Source organism: Equus quagga, chromosome 15, assembly GCF_021613505.1.
Source record: "Equus quagga isolate Etosha38 chromosome 15, UCLA_HA_Equagga_1.0, whole genome shotgun sequence".
NCBI classification, from domain to species: Eukaryota; Metazoa; Chordata; class Mammalia; order Perissodactyla; family Equidae; genus Equus; species Equus quagga.
Genome location: NC_060281.1, coordinates 65,060,367 through 65,079,350, shown reverse-complemented (window position 1 = coordinate 65,079,350; position 18,984 = coordinate 65,060,367). Strand labels below are relative to the sequence as shown.

General features: G+C 56.9%; 1 protein-coding gene across 2 annotated transcripts in view; it reads left to right on the top strand.

Annotated features, from left to right (window-relative positions):
• Positions 1-18,984, top strand: part of ADGRD1 (adhesion G protein-coupled receptor D1) — a 143,217-nt gene that overhangs the window by 102,317 nt on the left and 21,916 nt on the right. For both annotated transcript variants that reach the window (XM_046641204.1, XM_046641203.1), the window contains 3 exons: positions 9,725-9,828; positions 11,418-11,529; positions 14,024-14,177. In XM_046641204.1, the coding sequence (XP_046497160.1) occupies positions 9,725-9,828; positions 11,418-11,529; positions 14,024-14,177 (370 nt within the window). The remainder of the gene's footprint in view (positions 1-9,724; positions 9,829-11,417; positions 11,530-14,023; positions 14,178-18,984) is intronic.

Below are 18,984 nucleotides of genomic sequence, written 5' to 3'. Positions count from 1 at the left end.
GGGAGGGGGCAGCAGGAGCTCTCTGCCAGGATAGGTGCGGCCTGGGAAAGCGAGTACCCAGGGACCTGTCGCCTTCCCATCAGGAGCCCAGGGGAGGGGCCTGGCAGTCACAGGGGACGAGCAAGTCAATAAGACAGTCTCGCATTGTGGTCTGGAGGCTGACTTTGGCCAGTGGACGTGTTCCATTTAACCCACAGAGGTTTAAATTTAAAAAAAAAAAGTTGACAATGTTTCGAAACCCATATATATTACTTAAAATTTTGGATTTCTGGTTTTCTTAAAAAAAAAGAGATACGGCCACACGCAGCTTCCACTCCTGACTGAGAAGCCACTGCCCCCTGCAGGCAGCAGTGTGGGCTTCAGCTCACCACAGTCCCCAGCACTCCCTATTGCCTTCCTCATGCTCTGGGCCAGTGGCCACTCAGCATCATATTCACATCATTGTTCTCCTTTTGGAGGACAGGAAAATGCTTCTTGTTCTTTCCTAGGGTAGGAAAATGATGTTTCTACTAAGAGGGACTTTTGTTAAAAAATAATGGAAAAGATCTTTCTGGAAGAATAGTCCCTGTTGTTTATTATGTACGCAGGCTCACAGCTGGCCTCGTGAATTTATAGAAAATGTGTCTCTGGAGGCATTGGAGTTTGTGGTCTGTGACTCAGAGGAATCCATGTCCTGAAGCAAACTCTAGGCTTTTCTTGGCATTTCTAAATCCAGCCACGGGCGGGAGAGCAGGGCACTGTCGGGGCCCACACACCTTCCCAGGCAGGAGCTGCAGTGGGGCCCGCCGTCTCAGCACCCCTCCCCATCCCTTGGGGCTGCGTCTACTCTGGGCTGATGGTTGTAGGACCCGCACTCAGCAGTTCCCTGGCTAGGCCAGGTGCGGCCGCCTGAGGCCACTCAGCCGGCTCTGGCTGCCAGGGAGGGGGGCCAGGCGGGCGTGGGAGCCTGATTACAAGGTAGCACTGGGGGCTGGTGAAATGCCCACTCTCTGAGCTGTATTTGTGGTCCCCGTGGGTGTGTCACAAACAGGCCAGGCCAACACGTAGATGGTGCTGGCAGAGGGCACGGTGCACCGTAGGGAGACAGGCTCCTTGCCCGGGGCTCCTCATGTGCTTCTCCCTTACTCAGGCATCTGATGAGCACCTGCTGCGTGGCTCTGTTCCTGCTTCAGTCAACCATGTACTGAGGGTCCCTCCCCTGTCACACTGCATGGCCTGGGGCAAGTGCCCGCTCTGAGCCTCAGTTTCCTGTCTGGGATGTAAGTGGGGACCCTCTCCTCGTGGAGCTGTGTTGGGCGTCAGATGCCTCCCTGCCCCGAACACCCAGCCCCAAGTACTGAGCTCTGAGCACCCAGCCTGACTGAGGTCGCAGTGATGTCAGCACTAGCATGAGGCCCCTGGAGGTGTCAGGACAGCTGAGGAGCCACATGAGAGAGGAGTAGGGAATGGACTGGGGTGGAGTGGGGCTGGCCCCTCCCCCCCGGGGGCCTGAGTCTGGGGCCCTCAGACCTCCCAGCACTGCGTGTCAGTTCGTGGCCAGGCATCCCCCTTTCTGTTCATTCTTTTGAAGGACGTCAGAGTCCTCTGGCTGATGGGTACAGAGGTGGGGTGACCCATCTCCCTTTAGATGGGGGTCCTATGGAGGTTCAGGGGAGCCCCCACCTCCACCACTCTCCTCCGGTCTGGGGCAGAGGCGAACTCCACCTGCAGAAAAGTCGGTTTGTTCTGCCCTTTTCTTGTCCCGAGAATGTAACGGCTCACTGTGTGTGAGCCCCGGAGGGGCCTGTCCTAAATGCCTTCCTCTTACAGACCCAGAAACCCCCCACATTGCTTCTGACTTCCTGGGTCTGTGCAGCTGTTTAGGAAAAGGGTCGCAGACAAGGTCCTGCTGCGTCCCGGCCGTCCTCTGGGCTCTGACTTCCACACTCGCTCTTCCATACTGTACTGATTCACCAGCAGAGCCCTTCCAGGCCATGAACTTGGCACTTTCTCTTCTTACCCACCTCCCTCCCCGGGGCCTAAGAGCCTGAGATGGCCTGAGAGCTGGGTGCTCCCAGCCCTGCCCTGGGATGGGGAGATGGTGCCTCCTGCCTCCCTCCCTGCCCTGCCCCCTCCCACCTCTCTTCCTCAGGTCTCCCCTGGGCTCCCGGGCTCTCCCCTGCACTGGGCCTTGTCAGCTCCATGGGGCCCGCATGTCAGTATGTCTGCTGAGCTCTGGGGCAGGGCCACTCCTGCTGCCCTCTCTGTCCCTTCAGAACCCCAGGCTCGCAGGGCAGCCTCCGGGCCCACCCGGGATGTATGGCACAGGCCCAGGAGGTGGGATAGGACATGAGGGTGCAAGAGGCAGTGGCCAGGTGCTGTCGAGAGCTCAGATTCCATTGGCCCGGTCCCATCCTAGAGACAGTGAGAGAGTTTCCTCACCGTGGGGTCAGGATCCGCTCCTGCTAATTTACTTATCCCCTCTCCTCCAACCAGACCCGGCTGCTACTTTTAGAGGAAAAGCAGCCATTGCTTCATTTGTTCTGGAATCTTCCAGAAGAAGCATCTGCTCTGGGGCTGTGTGGGGGTTTGAGCTACTCTGCAGAGGGAAGCTGACGGGGGGATCCTGTGGGCTCCTGTCTCAGGGCTGTCTTCAGAATCGAGACCTCATTCCAGGGTCTGCAGTGAGGGTGGTGGCTGGGAGTGGGGACGCAAGGCGATGAACCAGCTTGGAGCAGGGGGTGTCTCCACCCCGGAGGCCCCACAGCACTGATGCACAACCCGGCCTCTGTGGGACAGGGAGGCCAAGGGCTCCGTGTCGGCTCAGGGCGGTCAGCTCTGGGCTGGGAGGCTGAGGGATTGAAGTGTGTTATGGTCCAGTTATGTGGTAAAGTCCACATTTTTTGTCATAAGCATCATAGGTCTCTGCAATGTGGTGGAAGCCAGAGGGGGAAAAGCCGGACCATCTCTGAGAAGCTGCCAACCCGCCGTGTCAGGCCTGAGGGGCCTGAGGGCTCTTTCCAGGACTGAGATGAAGCCAGGGCGTCGGGGAACAACGTGACAGGAAACCTGTGGACTCTCTAAGTTACGTTCTCTCTAAAGATGATGTGTGCACGTGGGAAGGTGCAGCACCGCCCAGGGCTGTCTCCCTGTCCCCCGCGGAAGCAGCGGCTGGTTCTGTCCCTTCAGAGACGGTCTGCCTGTGCAGCTCTCTGCTCTCGAGACAAAGGCCGTGCAGAGGAAAGACTGTCCTGCACTTTTTGAACACCTATCGCTGGGGCCTGGGGACTGTTCCACCTCAGTCTGCACGGATCCACCTCTGTTCTAACCCCTGCAGGGTCTCCCCACAACTTCTCTGAGCCTCTGTGGATGGAATTAGGTGACGACAGTCTTTGGCCACTGCAAGTAGTAGATATCTGTGCAGACATCCTTGCCTTCGCTTGCGAGTATGTAGGATAAATTCCTACAGTGGGACGGCTGGGTCAAGCACTGTGCGGTTTTCAGTGTTCACAGAGCTTACAGCTCCACTTGTCGGGGGTCTGCTCCAGCCCCAATGCCATGCCAGTGGGTGTCAGGGCGGCTTGCAGGTTGGGTCCACGTCTTCCTCTTGTCCAGTGCCTCCCCCAACAGAGGAGGAACAGAGGCAAGGCTGGGTGCCCCGTCTTCTCTCATGGTGCTCCTGCTGGGCCGCTCATCAAGCCCATGACTGTGGCCTTCCTCAGGTGACCATGAGCCCTGGGCTCTGGTCCTCCCGCCGGGGGAGGTGGCTTCCTGTTGCGATTAGGGCCAGGGTCGCTGGCTTCATCATCCCTGTGGCATCTCAGCTCTCTTCTCCCCTTTGTAAATGCTTCCCTGAATTAAATTTCCACTCTTTGAAAGGCTAGAGTAGTTTCTGTTTTCCCAGCTGGCTTCAGACTGATACACAAGCTGTGTGGCTGAGGGGAGGTGGTGAGACATGCCCGGGGGCCTGGCCTGGGTAACCAGGGGGTGAAATGGCTCAGTCCTCGGCCCCCAGCTGACTCCTTCAATGAGGTAACAGTAGCCTGAGGAAAGCAAGTCGCTGACGTCTTTTTGAAGCCATGGGAGTCAAGTCTTTGTGCATCCAGTGGGAAGAAATCCCACCTGCTGGATGCTGCAGCCCGTGGGTGCCAGTCCTGGCCCCCGACAGCAGCCAGCAAGCAACCAAGGAGCTCGTTTCCGCAGGTCCTCGGCTGGTGATGCACTTCCCTCAGTGGAACACAACACGCACCTGCAGCCTGGACTCGGCACAGGGGAGGCTGGCTGCTGCTGCTGACAAAAGCTACAGCTGGTTAAGACCAGGGGCTGTCACCAAACCCGGGCTGCCCAGGGAGCTGCATGCTCCTGCTGGCCAGGGGCTGAAGGAAGGTGCATGGCTCAGCGAGAGTCAGAGAGAAGCCCCAAGGGAGGGCAGGCTCCCCCAGAGCCTGGATTCCAGCAGCTGGGAGGCCAGAAGGCGGGAAGAAGCCAGCCTTGCAAAGAGCCCGGGGCGGGCTGTAGAGACAGAGGAGCGGAGCGTGCAGGGTCCAGGAGCAGCGAGGGGCTGAGTGCTCAGGGCCAGAGGCTGACCCAGGGAGCGGCTGCATGTTCCAGCTTGCTCTCAGATGTGTCCCCCCCTTGTCCTTCGCCCTGCTCTGCCTTAGGCTCCCTTGACAACTGGCTTCCTGCCAACTCCAGCCAATGAGAGGGGGGCACTGGAGTGATCCACCTCTGCTGAGGTGCTCGCTGGTGTTGGCCGTGGCCCCTCTGCCGTCCCTGCTCACTGTGCCGCCCCTCCTTCCCTGACCCCAGCTCACCTGGGCGGGCCTGTCCCGACTGATTCCAGCTCTGTGGGGCCCTGCTCGCTCCGCTCACGTCACCTCCTCCTGTCGTCCTTCTCGATCTGCAAGGGCAGAGGCTCTTGCTGGGCTGTTCTCTGGTGTTCTGCCCTCCGCTCTTCCAGGGTCTCCCACACCCCTGTAACCAGCTTCCCTCGTTAAGTGCCCCCTCCTGAATTACGGGGAGGGTCTTGCTTTCTTGTCTGGACCTCCTGAGAGTGACTAAGGTGGTGAGGAGGCAGAGATGCAGGCAGGGCCGTGGAGGAAGATGGATTTCCTTCCAGATGCAAGGGCGCCCGTGGTGGGGGTGGCGGTCTGCGAGCGCTGTCTGCTGAGTGGAGACGACTGAAGATGGCCCGGGGTGCAGTAGGGAGAAGGGAGGAGGTCCGAGGGGTGGAGGAGATTAAGGCAAAGGCTCTGGAAATTGGGGAGAGAGAGAGGGATGTATGGATACGTGTTGGCAGAGGAACCAGCAGGACTCGGTGATGGGTGGGCTCCGAGGGGAGAGCGAAGGACCTAGAACCACTCTCAGGTCTGTGGCTGTGTGAACGCTGTCAGGCCCGCCTCACCCTCCTCTGCAGGTCACGTCTGCCAGGGCCCCTGTCTGTTTCCCGCGTGGCCTCGTCAAAGCACGGAGCCAGTGGCCTCATTTATTCATTTGTGTGTTTATCTGCTTGTGTCTTCGTTTCTCATCTATTATCCTCACTGCAGTGTAAGTTTTACACTTGGCACCCGGTGGGTGCTCAACACGTGCTTGTTGCAGATGAAGGACAGGCTGTCTGGGGTGTCCCGGCACTGCCCCTTCTGGCTGTGTAGTGTTGGGCAGTCACTTCCCGAAGCAATTTCCTCCTCTGCAGATGAGAACCACGATGCCCATTCACAGGGCTGCTCTGAGGATTCACAGCCTGCATGCAGCAGGTGCCGAGTAAAGGCAGTTACCTTCTTCCTGTCCTAGCCCTCCGCTCTTGTGACTGCCCCGCTACCTCTGACTGGTGTTGTGTTCTGATCCTTGTTCCTTCATTGAGCACCTAGCTTGCCGGATCCTCCGTCAGACCAACCACCCTTGTCTTCGGGGAGTTCGCTATCCAGAGCTCACGTTGCTTCCAGTCTAAGAGGCCCTCTCCTCTCCTCTCTGTCGGCTTCCTGCCCACCTGTTGAGCTGTGTGAACGCCCCGCCCTCCTCGCTATGCTCCTCCCTCCCTTGCTTCCAGGCTCTTAGGGCCAGGCTGTCTGCAGGTCACAGTGGAGCTGCAGCTAACGTGGGACACACATTCACTTAATACTCACACTGACAAACCAATGGCTGGACATGTGTTCAAGTGATAAAGCCCTTATATAAAAGAGAAGGGGGTGAACCCTGCCGGCAAGCGGGGTCTCTCCAAGCGTCACCTCCCACCCTGCTCTGCCCTGGAGGTCTGACAGCCGTCTTAAACTGGAAAGCTCTGAAGACCCTGACTGCTGCATGCAGGTTCCTCTTGGCCCCTCCTGTGGTCTTCCTGAGTGTTAGTCAAGACACCTGTGCAAAGGGGCCATGAATGAGGTTACATGCGCAAACTATAGACACTCCAGTTTTAGGGGGTCTCGGGGTTTTCAAGTTCCTTTAGATCACCTACCATTTTCACCTAATGGGCTCATTTTATAATTCAAGTGCCATGTAAAATATGACCCTCCAATACAGTTTGCCTATGTCCTGTATAACCGTTTCGAGGCTGCCTGGCCAGGCTGTTAGCTATGTTCAAGGAGGGGCCATATCTCATTCATTTTAGTGTTCTCCATTGTGCCTGGCATGAGGCTAGCTTTGGGTGGGCTTGGTAAAAGTTGTGATAAAGAGTTGGTTGATTGTAGGGTTGGTTAATGCTAGAGTTGGCTGATTGTGGGGTTGGTTGATGGTAGTTAGTTGATGGTAGAGTTGGTTGATGGTAAGGTTAGTTGATGATGGGGTTGGTTGATATTAAGGTAGATTGATGACAGGGTGTGTTGATGGCAGAATTGGTTTGTGGTGGGGTTGGTTGATGGTAGATTTGGTTGACTCTAGTAGTAAGGTTGGTTGATTGTAAGTAAGGTTGTAAGGTTGGTTGGTTGACAGTAGGGTTGTAGGGTGCATGGCACAGGATTGGGTAGGTGTGGGTCTGAGGCTAGGGCTGAAATCTCATTTATCAGAAGCTCCAGGCAGAGTAGGTATGTAGAAAACAGGGGTCAAAGATTTCAGTGAGTATGGCTGACCAGTTTCTGCCCTCACACCCAGGAAGCTTCTGCACTGTGCAGTGAACTCTAACATTAGGCCGCTGGAAGCTCGCTACAAATCTGTGAATGGAGGAGGTGAAGTTTTATTCTCTCTGTAAGAGGTATATGAACAGTGATGTAGGTTAAGTAAACTTTTAATGGTGAATCAGTAATGGAGTCAGGGAGTAGACTTGAGGGCTCTTTTTACCCTGCTGGGGTATATTTCAGCAAATACCTCTGGAGAACCATCGTTCTCAGTAGTACCCTGCTGTCCTCAGGGCTGTGGGTGATGAGACACCCACAGTTTCCTTAAAGTGATCTCCATCCTCAAAGAGCCCATCTCTCTGGGAGAAAGAAGACCCCCCCCCATGAGACAGAAAAGTGGTATCAGAGAGTGGAACGCACCCCACCGGTGGGATGTGAGATGACTAAGGCAGTATAGAGATGGACAGGGAGGAGGAGGACTCATGTGAAGCACGTGGGCTCAGGGCCAGACTAGGGAGAGGGCTTCCCGGTGGCACTGGGGTGAAGATGTCCTTGGAGCCAGGCTGGCTCTGGGACACAGGCACTGTTGTAATCCTTCATTTGCTGACATCTCCATTGGCTCAATTTCGTGAGTGCTGCAGAGAAGGACCTTCACTTCCAAGAACAGTTGATAGTGTGCTGATGCCCATTAACTTTTGTAACCGATACTCCCTACCTCTCTAGGCAGAGATCACTGTAATGGTGACAACGAGACTTTTCAATTGTCTTATGAGACAGCAAAGAAAGATTACATTTTTGGTATAATATTAGTGTTTTCTGTATTTGATTTTAGTCCACTTTCTGGAAGATGTCACTTCCTCTATAACAGCACCTCCAAACTACATGTCTAGAGGTGTTCTCTTCTTTTACTTCCCCAAAGAGTTTGAGAAACGCCAAGTTTAACATAGCTAAATATTTGTTACCTGCAGGATTCCTCAGAACTCTTAAATTTCTTATATTGATCAAAAGTCTTTAAAGGGGGATAGAGAACTCAGCTTTCTCTGAACTTGTCTAAAACCAGAAACATCGTTTCATGGAAGACCCGCTAACTATATCTTGTAGGAGCTAGAGTGTCAAGGAAGAAAGTATGGGAATGTGGCTCCAGGAATGTATTTCCATTCACCCACCCAGGGTACTTGTTGAATCAGAACACCTCTTGGGCCGTCTATCTGCAGGTGGAGAAGTTTGGGGTCCAGATCTTGGGATATCTCCAAGAAGGCTGCTGTAGGAACACATTGCTGGCCCCACCTGTCTAGGGAACTTGTTTTGGTAAACAGTTAGATGGTTAGACACAGGAGGTGACTAATGAGGGCCCACCCCTCCCGCATCTAGGCTGCTGGGTCCAGGCTTCTCCTTCCCCTCCCCCCACTCAGTTGGGACTAAAGTGTTCGTAGCCCCGGGAATGAGTTACTGGCAGTGACTCACACATCTGAAAGTAGTAAAATCCATTGAGTTATCCATCCTCAGGCACGGTCCTGCTGGCTCCCAAATTGCTCCCTGGATCCACTGACATTTCCTGGGCTCCAGAATTGGGGCCTCCTGGGTCTGGAGCATTTCCACTGTCCTTGCCAACAGCACTGTTACAGACATTAGAGTTGCCTACTTTTGCTGTGATTATGTCCCAGTGAAGCAGGGAGAAGGCAATTTAGCCGAGGCAAAGGTCCCAGGGTGTACTGGGCAAGCTGGAGGGACCTTGATGTCTGGTGTCTGGTGCAGAACGTGGAGGGCAGTGATGCGGAGTGAGCTCCAGGCTGGGCCTTTGCTGTAGACCTGGCCGTAAACCATAGCAGGAAGCACCCAGTGGCACCTTCTGCAGGAACAAGCTTTAGGAAGCTGGTCTTTGAGGCATGTGGCTTAGGGAGCAGGGAGCTTCCTAGAGCCCAGGGTCAAATGTGTCCGACCTCGAGATGCCAGCTCATGGAGCCGAGGGAGCCGCCATTTTAGGTTGTGCTGTTGGGTGAGCTGTGGCTTCTGTTACGGCCCTTTGTGGCTTTGCAGGCGCTCAGTTCACCACACTTGTTTATGCTCTGCTGGAGGACGACATGGATAACAGCGAACTCTTACACAAACTCTCCTGCAGCGCGTCTTGTCTCCCTGGCCCTGCTCCAAGCACTTCACAGATGTCAATTCATTGGACCCTCATAGCGTCACTGAGTCACGGTCCCAGGTCATCAGCTGGCACGTGGTCGTGCTGGGACTTGAACCCGGGCGTATGGGTCCTGGGTCCGTCCTCTTAAGCAAACTCTGCACCTGTGGATGTGCAGTCTAGACACGGGGCCCGTGGCCTGGCCAGCAGGTGGACAGCAGGGGGTGTCCCGGTTGGGAGGGGAGGGGTTAGGCAGTAGCAGTGTAGAAGTGGATGGAGGAGGGATCTGAGTGACTTTGGTGCCATTTGGAGTGTTTGAAATGTACAAACGCAAGGGCTAGTTCCAAGGACTGAACCTCCATCGGTGCTGACCGCAGGGCCTTTGGGGTGGACACAGAGCTTAGTGGTCACTACCACATCCACAATGGGACAGTGGTAGCCTCATACTCAGCTGTGCATTAGCCCTGGACCCTGTCCAGCTTGAGGTGCCCATCAGGCCTGGGCCACACCAACTGCAGGGCCGGTGCCCCTCCAGGACCTGACGGCCAGCTGACCCCTCTGCTCTGCTTCCCCGCAGCTCACGCGCGGTCACCAGGTGGCGCTCTCGTCCATCAGTTACATCGGCTGCTCCCTGTCCGTGCTCTGTCTGGCTGTCACACTGGTCACCTTCGCCGTGCTCTCGTGAGTCATCCTCTGCTCTCCCCGGGGGGTGGGGGCTGGTGGCCTCATGGAAACGATAATGTCACCCCTGCCCCTCCTCGATTTCCCCTGTGAGGTGACATGCTGCCCCTGTTTAGTTCTGCACATCATTGTTACAGCTGGACGGCTGTCCCTCAACTGCTTTTCATTTTGAGATCTGGGGTGCAGGGAGGGGGCCGTGGGTGCTGGAAAAGAGAGAGGAGAGAGGAAGTCTGTGGAATTGGAGGGCACCCAGCTTTAGCTAAGCTGTAAAGTTCTGGAAAGGTCCCCAGCCCACAGAAAGCCCCCAGCTTTCTGGCCCTTTGACTGGCCAGGTGAGAGCAGGACTGAGGACCCCCCCCCCACACACCCTTGCAGTGATATCAAAGCGGCCAGCTCCTTGTGGGACAGGGCGTGGGAGGTCCCTGGAGGGAGAGCACTGGACGGGCAGGAGGGCATGTTCCCAGCAGGGCTGCCCCACCATCCCGTTGAAGCTGTGTCATCTGGTCAGAGCCCAAGGGACCTCTGCAGCTCCTCCGAGTGGAGGGCGGGACCCAAGTTCCTCTGTGGCCCTTTCTGACCGGGGACAGAGAGATCACATGAGAGATGTGAGTCTGGGCAGCCAGCTGTGGAGACGGCTCGCGTTCACACTCCCCTGGGGGGCCTCACTCTCTTGGGTCGCTTGGGAGTTTGTGGCCCCCTCCCTCCTTCCTCCGCTGGGAGATGACACTCCTGGGGGTTCGTCCTGGAGTCCAGTGCCCTCCTCACCTGCTCTGGTGCCCTGAGGACACCGGTCATCTGGGTAGTTCTGTGGATGGGGGGTCCCGGGCTTGGGTGGTCGGGGGCTGCAACAAGATCCGCAGGGAGAGGCTGGTGGCTTCCCTCCCCTGACTTCCCACTGTCATCTGGGAACCCAGGAGCTTTGAGTGGCAGGGACGGGGTGTGCACGGGACACGTGAGGATGGGAGCCAGGTGCAGGCTTAGAGGGACCCTGGCACTGTGCTCAGGACATTTATTCTTGGGTTCCCTTGCTCCTCAGCTACTCCTCAGCAAGCCCCCTGTGCCCAGGCGTAGTCAGCTCCGGGACACAGCTGTGCCCAAGACAGATAACATGTCCAGAAGGGGCCGGACAATGAGCAAGGACAAAGGCACAAGCACACAGTTCACGGCCCTCAGCACCATGAGATAGCGGTTTAGAGTGAGGAGACGGAGCTCCTTCATGCCAGGAAGTTCTCTCTGAGGGCAGACGTTTGAGCCGCTATGTGGAGACCTGGGAAGAGAGTTTACTGCAGAGGAACGGCTGGTGCAAAGGCCCCGAGGCTGGAGCACACTCAGGGTGTCTGAGAACAGAAAGCGGCATCGTGACCAGGAAAGGGCTCAGAGCAGCAGGCAGGGGCCAGGCCGTGCAGGGCCTGAAGGAGTAGGTTGTTTCTCAGAGCAATAGGGAGTCATTGAGGGTTCACAGCCGGGAGTGACAGCATCTGGGCAGGCTTTATAAAGACCTGTTTGGTGGCTCTTGGTGGAGTGGTATGGAACAGCCACGCCTGAGCCGGCACTGGGCCTGGGCCTCACCCCTGCCTCTCTGCCCTCAGCTCGGTCAGCACCATCCGGAACCAGCGCTACCACATCCACGCCAACCTGTCCTTCGCAGTCCTGGTGGCCCAGGTCCTGCTGCTCATCAGCTTCCGCCTGGAGCCGGGCACCGTGAGTAGGCCCCTCGGTCCTGCTGCTGTCCTCTCTCCTCCTCTCCTCTCTCTGATGTCACAGGGCTGGCTCCTTCCCCTGCTAGTTTCTTCAACTCAGAATTCAGACCAATAGCCCCCAATAGCCAGGCTTCCTCCAGGAGAGACAGAGAAGATGACACGCACGTGCCAGCCTCCGCGCAGCATCCATCTCAGTAATGAAGATGCTGCTGATGAGATGTCAGCTCACACTGATGAGCCCCGACTGCGCTCTGGGCGCTGTGCTGAGAGCTTGCATGGATCAGCAAGGTTAATCCTTAGAACAAGCTCTCAAGGAGGTGCTAACCTCCTGCTTACAGAGACGGACACTGAGGCATGAAGGGTACAGCCACTCGCCCAAGGTGATGACCCTGGTTAGCGGCCAACCAGGGTCTGACCTCGTGCCGTCTTGCTGCAGACTCTGCCGTCCATCCCTGCGCTGACAGCAAACAGCCGCGCTCCCTCTGCCTGCTGGGGGTGGGGGGGGCACTCTCAACAAAGGGGCTGTGAAGACCCACTCCTACCTTCTCCCCCACCCCTACTTCGTGTGGGGTGGGGTTCTCCAAGGAGTAGGAAGTCTTAGACCTCCCAGGAGGTTCAGAGCTGAGACGGAGATGACCCAGGCTTGGGAGATGTGGGTTACAACCCAGTTGGTGGAAGGAGAAGCTGACACTGCTTGCTCGCCGGAGGGAAGGAAATGACAGTTCAGGAGAAGCTGTAAGTCGGTGGTCTTAGGATGCGTCAGGACTGGCTAACGTGAGGTGAATTCCATCTGGCACGAGTGAGGGTCAGCACATCCTCCTGTCCTTGCTGCCAGCAGCGTCCGTGGCCCCCACATCCCAGTCCTGGGGCTGCTGCCTAAGGAGCCATCCACCCTCCTCTGTTCCAGGTGCCTCCCTGCAGGTTTAGGGGTTCAGGGGGTATCTGAGAAGCTCCGGACGTGCTGTGGACAAACGAGGTGTGCACCGGCCTCACTCTGTCCTATGGGCACTTCTCTCAAGCTCCAACGTGAAGCATCACATGGGGCTTTTCTTAAAATTCGGGTTTGGGTTCAGAGCTCTGGGCAGGGCCTAGAATTCTGTATTTCCGTCAAGTGTTCAGGGGATGCTGATGCTACCTGTCCAGGCCACACTGTGAGGACTGAGGTCCCACTGCGTGGTGGCAGCTCCAGGCACCCATTACCCCAGATGGTGACCCCTGGGGGCCACCTGGGGTTGCTGGGAGGGCTTCTCCCTCCCAGAGCCTTTGTGTGACGAATCCCACGGCAAGCTCTGAGTGGTCCTGCTTGAGTGACGGCCCATTGGATGACCTCTGTGGCCAGCAGGAGAGGTGACTGTGGTGGCCAATCTCACTAGAGCCTCTGTGTGGGGAGGGACTGTTCCCCACAGGAAAGGGGCAGCGGGTCCTAGAAGATGCAGGGCCACGTGGTGCTGGGACCACACAAGCAATAGGAGTGTCCCAAGTTTGTATCTAAATTTAACAGCTCCTGATGACAAGAAACACAACAGTGCAGCAGCTCGTACGTTTTTTCTCCAAAAATTAACTGATGTGGGGGGCGCAGGAGGACAGGACTTTGGAGCCCCCAGCAGAGATGGTCGCTCCTGGCTTTCATGTTTCTTTTCTTCCCTGGGCTCCCGGTCCCCTGGACCTTTTGTCCCAGCTTAGGGACGGCGGCTGTGGACTCACAGAGCACAGGGCATCTCTGATCCAGGCTCCCAGAGGCATCGGAGGCCACAGGTTGAGCCTCTAGGTGGGGCCAGGAAACTAACAGCAGCAGAAGGGAGAGAAGACCCTTGGAGACTGAGCCTGTGTGCTGGGCAGGCCCTGACCTCTGGGGCTCATCCGAGAGAAGGCAGGGGGGCCTGGATGCCAGCATCCAGCACCCAGAAATAAGGACGTTAGGATAGTTTGCACATCTCTGTTCATTACCCTTGTTGGGACGATTCTAGGGAAGTCCAGTGTCACTGAAAAGTCCAGAACCTAGGGGTTTAAGCCATGTCACAAGCTGCCCTCTCTGTCTTCAACTCCCTTTCTCTCAGGGGCCCGGCTCTGCACAGGCCTCATGTTTGGGTCCAAGACCGCTGCCCAAATCCCAGGCTCCTGTCCTCCTGTCCAGAGGAAGGATGAAAACCTGCCCCCTGGTGGCTCCGCCCACCCCAGAATCCACCCCATTGGACCAGGCGGGTCACGTGCCAGCCCTTTAGCCAATCCTGCTGCAAGGGTGGGGATGTTTATGCTGATTGGCCAGGCCTGATTCCAGCCCTCTCCTGAGCCAATCACTGTGCCTGGGAGGGGCCACAGGGCAGTCAGACACGTGCTGCACCCAACTCCCCAGGACCAGAAAGGGGAGTGGGTCCCCAGAAGGGGGTGAGGCCCCGTGACCCGAAGATGCCCCGGAAATGGATGCGGGTAGGCTGGGGTACTGGCGGAGCCCGCTGCGCACGCCCAGAGAGGTGTCCCCTCTGCTCTGCTCCTAGACCCCGTGCCGGGTGCTGGCCGTGCTCCTGCACTACTTCTTCCTGAGCGCCTTCGCGTGGATGCTGGTGGAGGGGCTGCATCTCTACAGCATGGTGATCAAGGTCTTCGGCTCGGAGGACAGCAAGCACCTCTACTACTATGGGATGGGCTGGGGTAGGTGGGGAGGGGGGCAGGTGGGGCGGGATAAGATGGGGCGGGTGGGGTAGGCGGGTGTGATTTCGTCCTCACATGACACACCCAGAAGAGGCCAGGTACCCTCAGGCTTGAACTTCCCCACACGCTGTTTCAGAAAACGTCGCTTCCGTGGGGAGTGCTTTGGCATTCTCTGTTCTGATGGCCTGCTTCCCCTATCTGGGGAAATCCCTGGAGTTGGGGGCAGGGGCGGTGGCCCACTCCTCCTGGCTTGACACCCCAGCTCTCACGCAGGGGAGGCAGCCTCCAGCCTCAGTTTGCCTTTGGGGGAGCCTCTGCTGCTTGAGTGCCCAGAGGTGAGGGCAGTCCAGGCCCGGACTCCCTGCCAGTCACACCTGGGACAGACCCTGCACACTGTGGCCGCGGTTGGACGGAGGCTGGGAGCTCTGGTCTCTCAGTGGCTGTTACCTGGGAGCTGCAGAGAATGGGAAATGCAGGTGGCCTGCCCAGGAGATGCGCAGCTGTGATTAGGCCCTGCGGGAGGGAGCCGGGTCTTCTGAGCCACACTTGCCTGGACTGGAGCAGGGGCTGGTTCAAGGGTCACAGACTCTGTTCTTACCAAGTCTTAGTAGGTTTCCTTGAATAAATTTTTCTTACTTTGCTGTATGCCTTTAGGAAAATTTACTGGGACTTTAAATGGTGGTGGTTTTTCTTTAAGCTGATTTTCCCCAATTATGGTTGTCTCACTGGGGAGTGGGTCTGTGGAGCAATCATGCTGTCATTCTGGAAGCCACCTCCTCACTGACTTGGCTTGTTGTTTAACTTCTTTCTTGCCCCTCGGAGGAGTCCCCGCCAGCATAGGAGGCCTGCTTCCCGCAGGAGTCGTGGGCTGTGTGGTGACACCTGGCGCTCTTGCCTTTGCTATATAGCATCAGTCCGACATTAGGGACCTGCCCCTTGTTTCTGGTTTTCTTCACTAGATTTCCTTTCACAGTCCTCCTTGTGTAAGGAGCAGATGCACACATTTGTTTTGTGCTTCGAGTTGGCTGAGGTCGTTCGTTTGGGGAGCGGTGGAGGTGGACTGTGCACCCCTCCTGCTTCCCTGGGGAGAGGAGACTCGGCAGCCGCACCTGCTGTGGCCATGCAGGGAGCCCCCACGGGTCCCCCTGAGCCGTGTGCGCCGGCTCGCTGTTGGTGATGGGCTTTTCCACTCCGAGGCCTCTGCCTGCCCTGGGCCCTCGGAATGCAAGTCCTCTCCTCTCCACTCTCCCCTGGAGAGCGAGATTCAAGGGGGACCTGCTCCTTGAACCCTTCCATGACTCCCCCCGAGAGGAAGGTTGCTCTGCTTGTCACTTCCGACTTCACTGACAGTAAGGATTGCCAGGACGATGTGTGTCCAACTGCCAGTTACTTGTTTCTCTATAGATACAGGCACATGGGTTAGAGATGTGTGCGTGCACACACGCTAACACACACACCATAAGGCACAGCAAAGACGCTTGCAATGAATTAAACATGTTTGTGGCATTTGTCTGAACAGTGAGAGGAACCGGTGAGTGGCCTTGTCTCTGTCGGCCTAAGATGGGGGGGTGTGTCATAATCCAGTCCAATCTAGCCCTGAAGGATGTCTTATCTTGTCTGCACAGTGTGGAGATAAAAACTGAATTATTTGCCAGTATTTTAAAATTGAGAGATTTTACATAAGCTTACAGAGTTCTTTTGAAAAATGAGGAGATCTGGGAACCCTGAGTTTATCTTCTTACTTGACAGCATTGGCTGGGACTGTGTGGTGTCTGACACTAGCAGAGTCCCTGTAGATCTGAGCCTGCAGCGCCTGCCGTGGGCTCTGCAGACAGAGCGCTGGGCCGCCTTCCCGCAGGCCTGCCACGTCTGTCTCAGTCAGCTTTCTCTTAATTGATTTCATCAGGGCTGCTGAGCCGCGTCCTTCCTTCCGACTGGGTTAGCGCTGGCTTTGGGCCTGAGTAAAGACAGTCTGCAGGCAGCTGGGCTCTCAGCCTTGAGCTACTAATCAGGAGGGGCTGGAGGCTGCCCCAGGGCGCAGTGAGGTCACGCTGCATGGACAGCCCCTCAGAGGGAGGGTGCTCCTGGAGACTGGCACCCTCGTCTTACTCCGACCCTGCAACAGAACCAGTTTTTGAAACCTGGGAACTGTTCTGAAGTGAGTCGGGGGTTGCAGGTATCAGATCAACAGCATACCTTGAGGTCTGGCTGGATGTCAGGCTCTAGGCTAGGACTCGCGGGTGAGTGGAACCTAACCTCTGTCCGTGTGGGAGCCACGAGGGGACAGAAGTGAGGAATGTTTGAGGGTCACGCGGCGGGGCAGCGGATACAAAGCTCTGGTCACAAACTCAGAAGTGAAAGACGCGTAACTCGCTTTATTTTCCTCTATTACAATTTAATTTCTTTCGTGAGCTCCCACTCATCTGGGGGTGAAAACTTACCCACAGTTAATTCCGGACCCCTCCGTTCTCTGAAGGTGCATTTGTGTTCCAGGGGGCTGACGCGGCGTGAGCTTGGGCGGCATGTCCATCCCGGCAGGCTAGGTTAGGCGATGCTGTGATAAATGTTCATTTCCTGTTTGCACCGTCTGTCCACGGGGGCCGGTGGTGCTGGGAGGGGTTCTGCTCATGGCCATGGCTCAGGAGCCCGGGGTCATGGAGAAGTCACCGCCTGGAGCCATGGCTGGTTGCTGCAGAGAAGAGGACACGAGAGGACCTCACGCTGGAAATTAAATGCTCAGCCAATGGACGTGTGTGTCACTTCCATTCACAGCTCATGGCCCAGATGAGCCTTATAGCCCAACAGCCCAGGTGCCGGAGGGCAGCCCTCCCCTGCGCCCAGAGGGAGGCACCTGGAACTGTGTGGCAGGCAGCACCGGTGACGTCACAGGAGGGTGGCCCTTTGTCTCTGGGGTCGTCGTCTCTCTGCCCTGTTTTGTGGAGACGCCTGCCCCCCCGTCAGGGTCATTTTGTCCATCCTCTCAAGTCTTTGTCTGTCCTGGTTAGTGTTTCCTGGCACGCACTCCTCACAGTCGACCTTACATCCTCCTCGCTGGGTCTTAGAAGCAGAAGCTGTGCAAGCACCGGTTGGTCCCTCTGGAAGCCCACTGCATGCCACAGAGAGCACCCCTTAACTCCCTAAGTGTCCATGTGACAGGACTGGAGGGACCCCCATTGTCTGCAGGAGCCTGTGACGTGTCTGATGGGTTACTGGGACCTAAGTTTCAGCTGACAGGAAGAGTGGACGGGTCTGCGTTGGTTTCTGATGGTGGAGAGTATTGTACCTATCAGCCTCCTACACCGACCTCCTCACCAGTCACACACGGCCGCAGCTGTGCGAGCCCCACGGCAGCATGATAAGGAGGGTGCCATCATCTCATCTCCATAGTGAGAATGTGGCCACACAGAGAGGTCCAGCTGGTCCACTGAGGCTGCACAGCGGGTCCCCGGTGGCCCTGGGAATAGAACCAGGTGTCTGTTGGCTCCAAAGCCCAGGCTTTCCCTTCTCGCTTCTTTCTCCATCCTGCTCCCACGCTCCTCATTCAACCTGGGAGCTTTTTCTTCTTAAGAACACACAGCCTCGCCCAGTCCCTGTGGCTCCTGCAGCTTGTTTCAGAGAAAGCAGAGAGTGGGCGCCCTCTGCTCAGGCACGCCCTCCGGTCACACCTCGTGGCCTGGCCTCTGCTGGTCACAGGTGAGGACACAGGGGAGAAACGGCACAGGAGCTTCTGGTGCTGCTTTAGGGTCGTACGAGAAACGTGTCAGTTGTGAGTACAGAAAAAGAATCTTCGACTCCTCCGTTTAACTTTCAGCAGCAAAGAGATGCCAGCCGTTGACTCGGGTCTTCATCACGACCAGGTTCAGGGCAAGGGGGGCGCAAGCATCGGCTCACAGCGAAGGCCTCCGCCACCGAGTAGGGAAACTCATCCTGGGGGCCCCCTAGGCCTTGCCGTACCTTCCAAAAGGGGCCCCTATGTGGCCTGTGGTGGCCATCCTGTGGACCCGGTGCTCCTGGCAAGGGACGATGGCCCCACGGTGTCAGCTCCTCCTGCCCGCTGCGGCGTGGGCTTCCTCAGTCGGGACTGGGGCCTCTGGTGGTGACTGACAGTGTCTGGGGCTTGATGTCCCCAAGGCCCTTACATCTCAGGTCCCATGGGACCTCCCCACCCCACATGAGCCAGGCAGTGAGGATTCTCCGTGCCGTCTGAGGAAACCAAGGCCCCCAGTGAGTGGGCAGCAGGGCCTGAACCGGATCCCAGTGCATCCTCGTCTCGCGTGGCTCTGGGCCCGTCCAGGCAGGAGCGCGCAGCCGGAGGCATCCAGACACCAGAGCAAAGCTTCACCCTCTGTTAGGTTGTGCTCGCATACAGAAAGCTCAAATGTGGTCAAGGGGCCACCGTGACAGGCACGTCACCCCATCTGTCTGCCTCTCCCCAGGGGCCACCTGGTCTCCTTTGTGAGCCAGGCAGCTTTTTTGTCCAGATGTTCTGTGAGGCATTTAAACTATGTTGACATCAGAACAAAGTATTTCAGAGATGAGACCGCTCTCCAGGAAACGCCTTTTCCAGGAGATTATTTACAACTGACCTCAGAAGGGCAGGCCTGGAGCTGACTGCGCTAGAGGTCGTGGGAGAGCTGCCACGTTGAGGCGGCTAGGCCTGGAGCCAGGACAAGCTGCCCTCTCCTCCTCTGAGCAGAGGTCTCCCGGGGGCCCTGCACACTCAGCCACGGAGGGCGGCACAAAGAGCTGCGTGTTCAATGTATTGTCCCCCTTCCCACCCGCCCTTCCAGTCTAGGGATACGCAAAA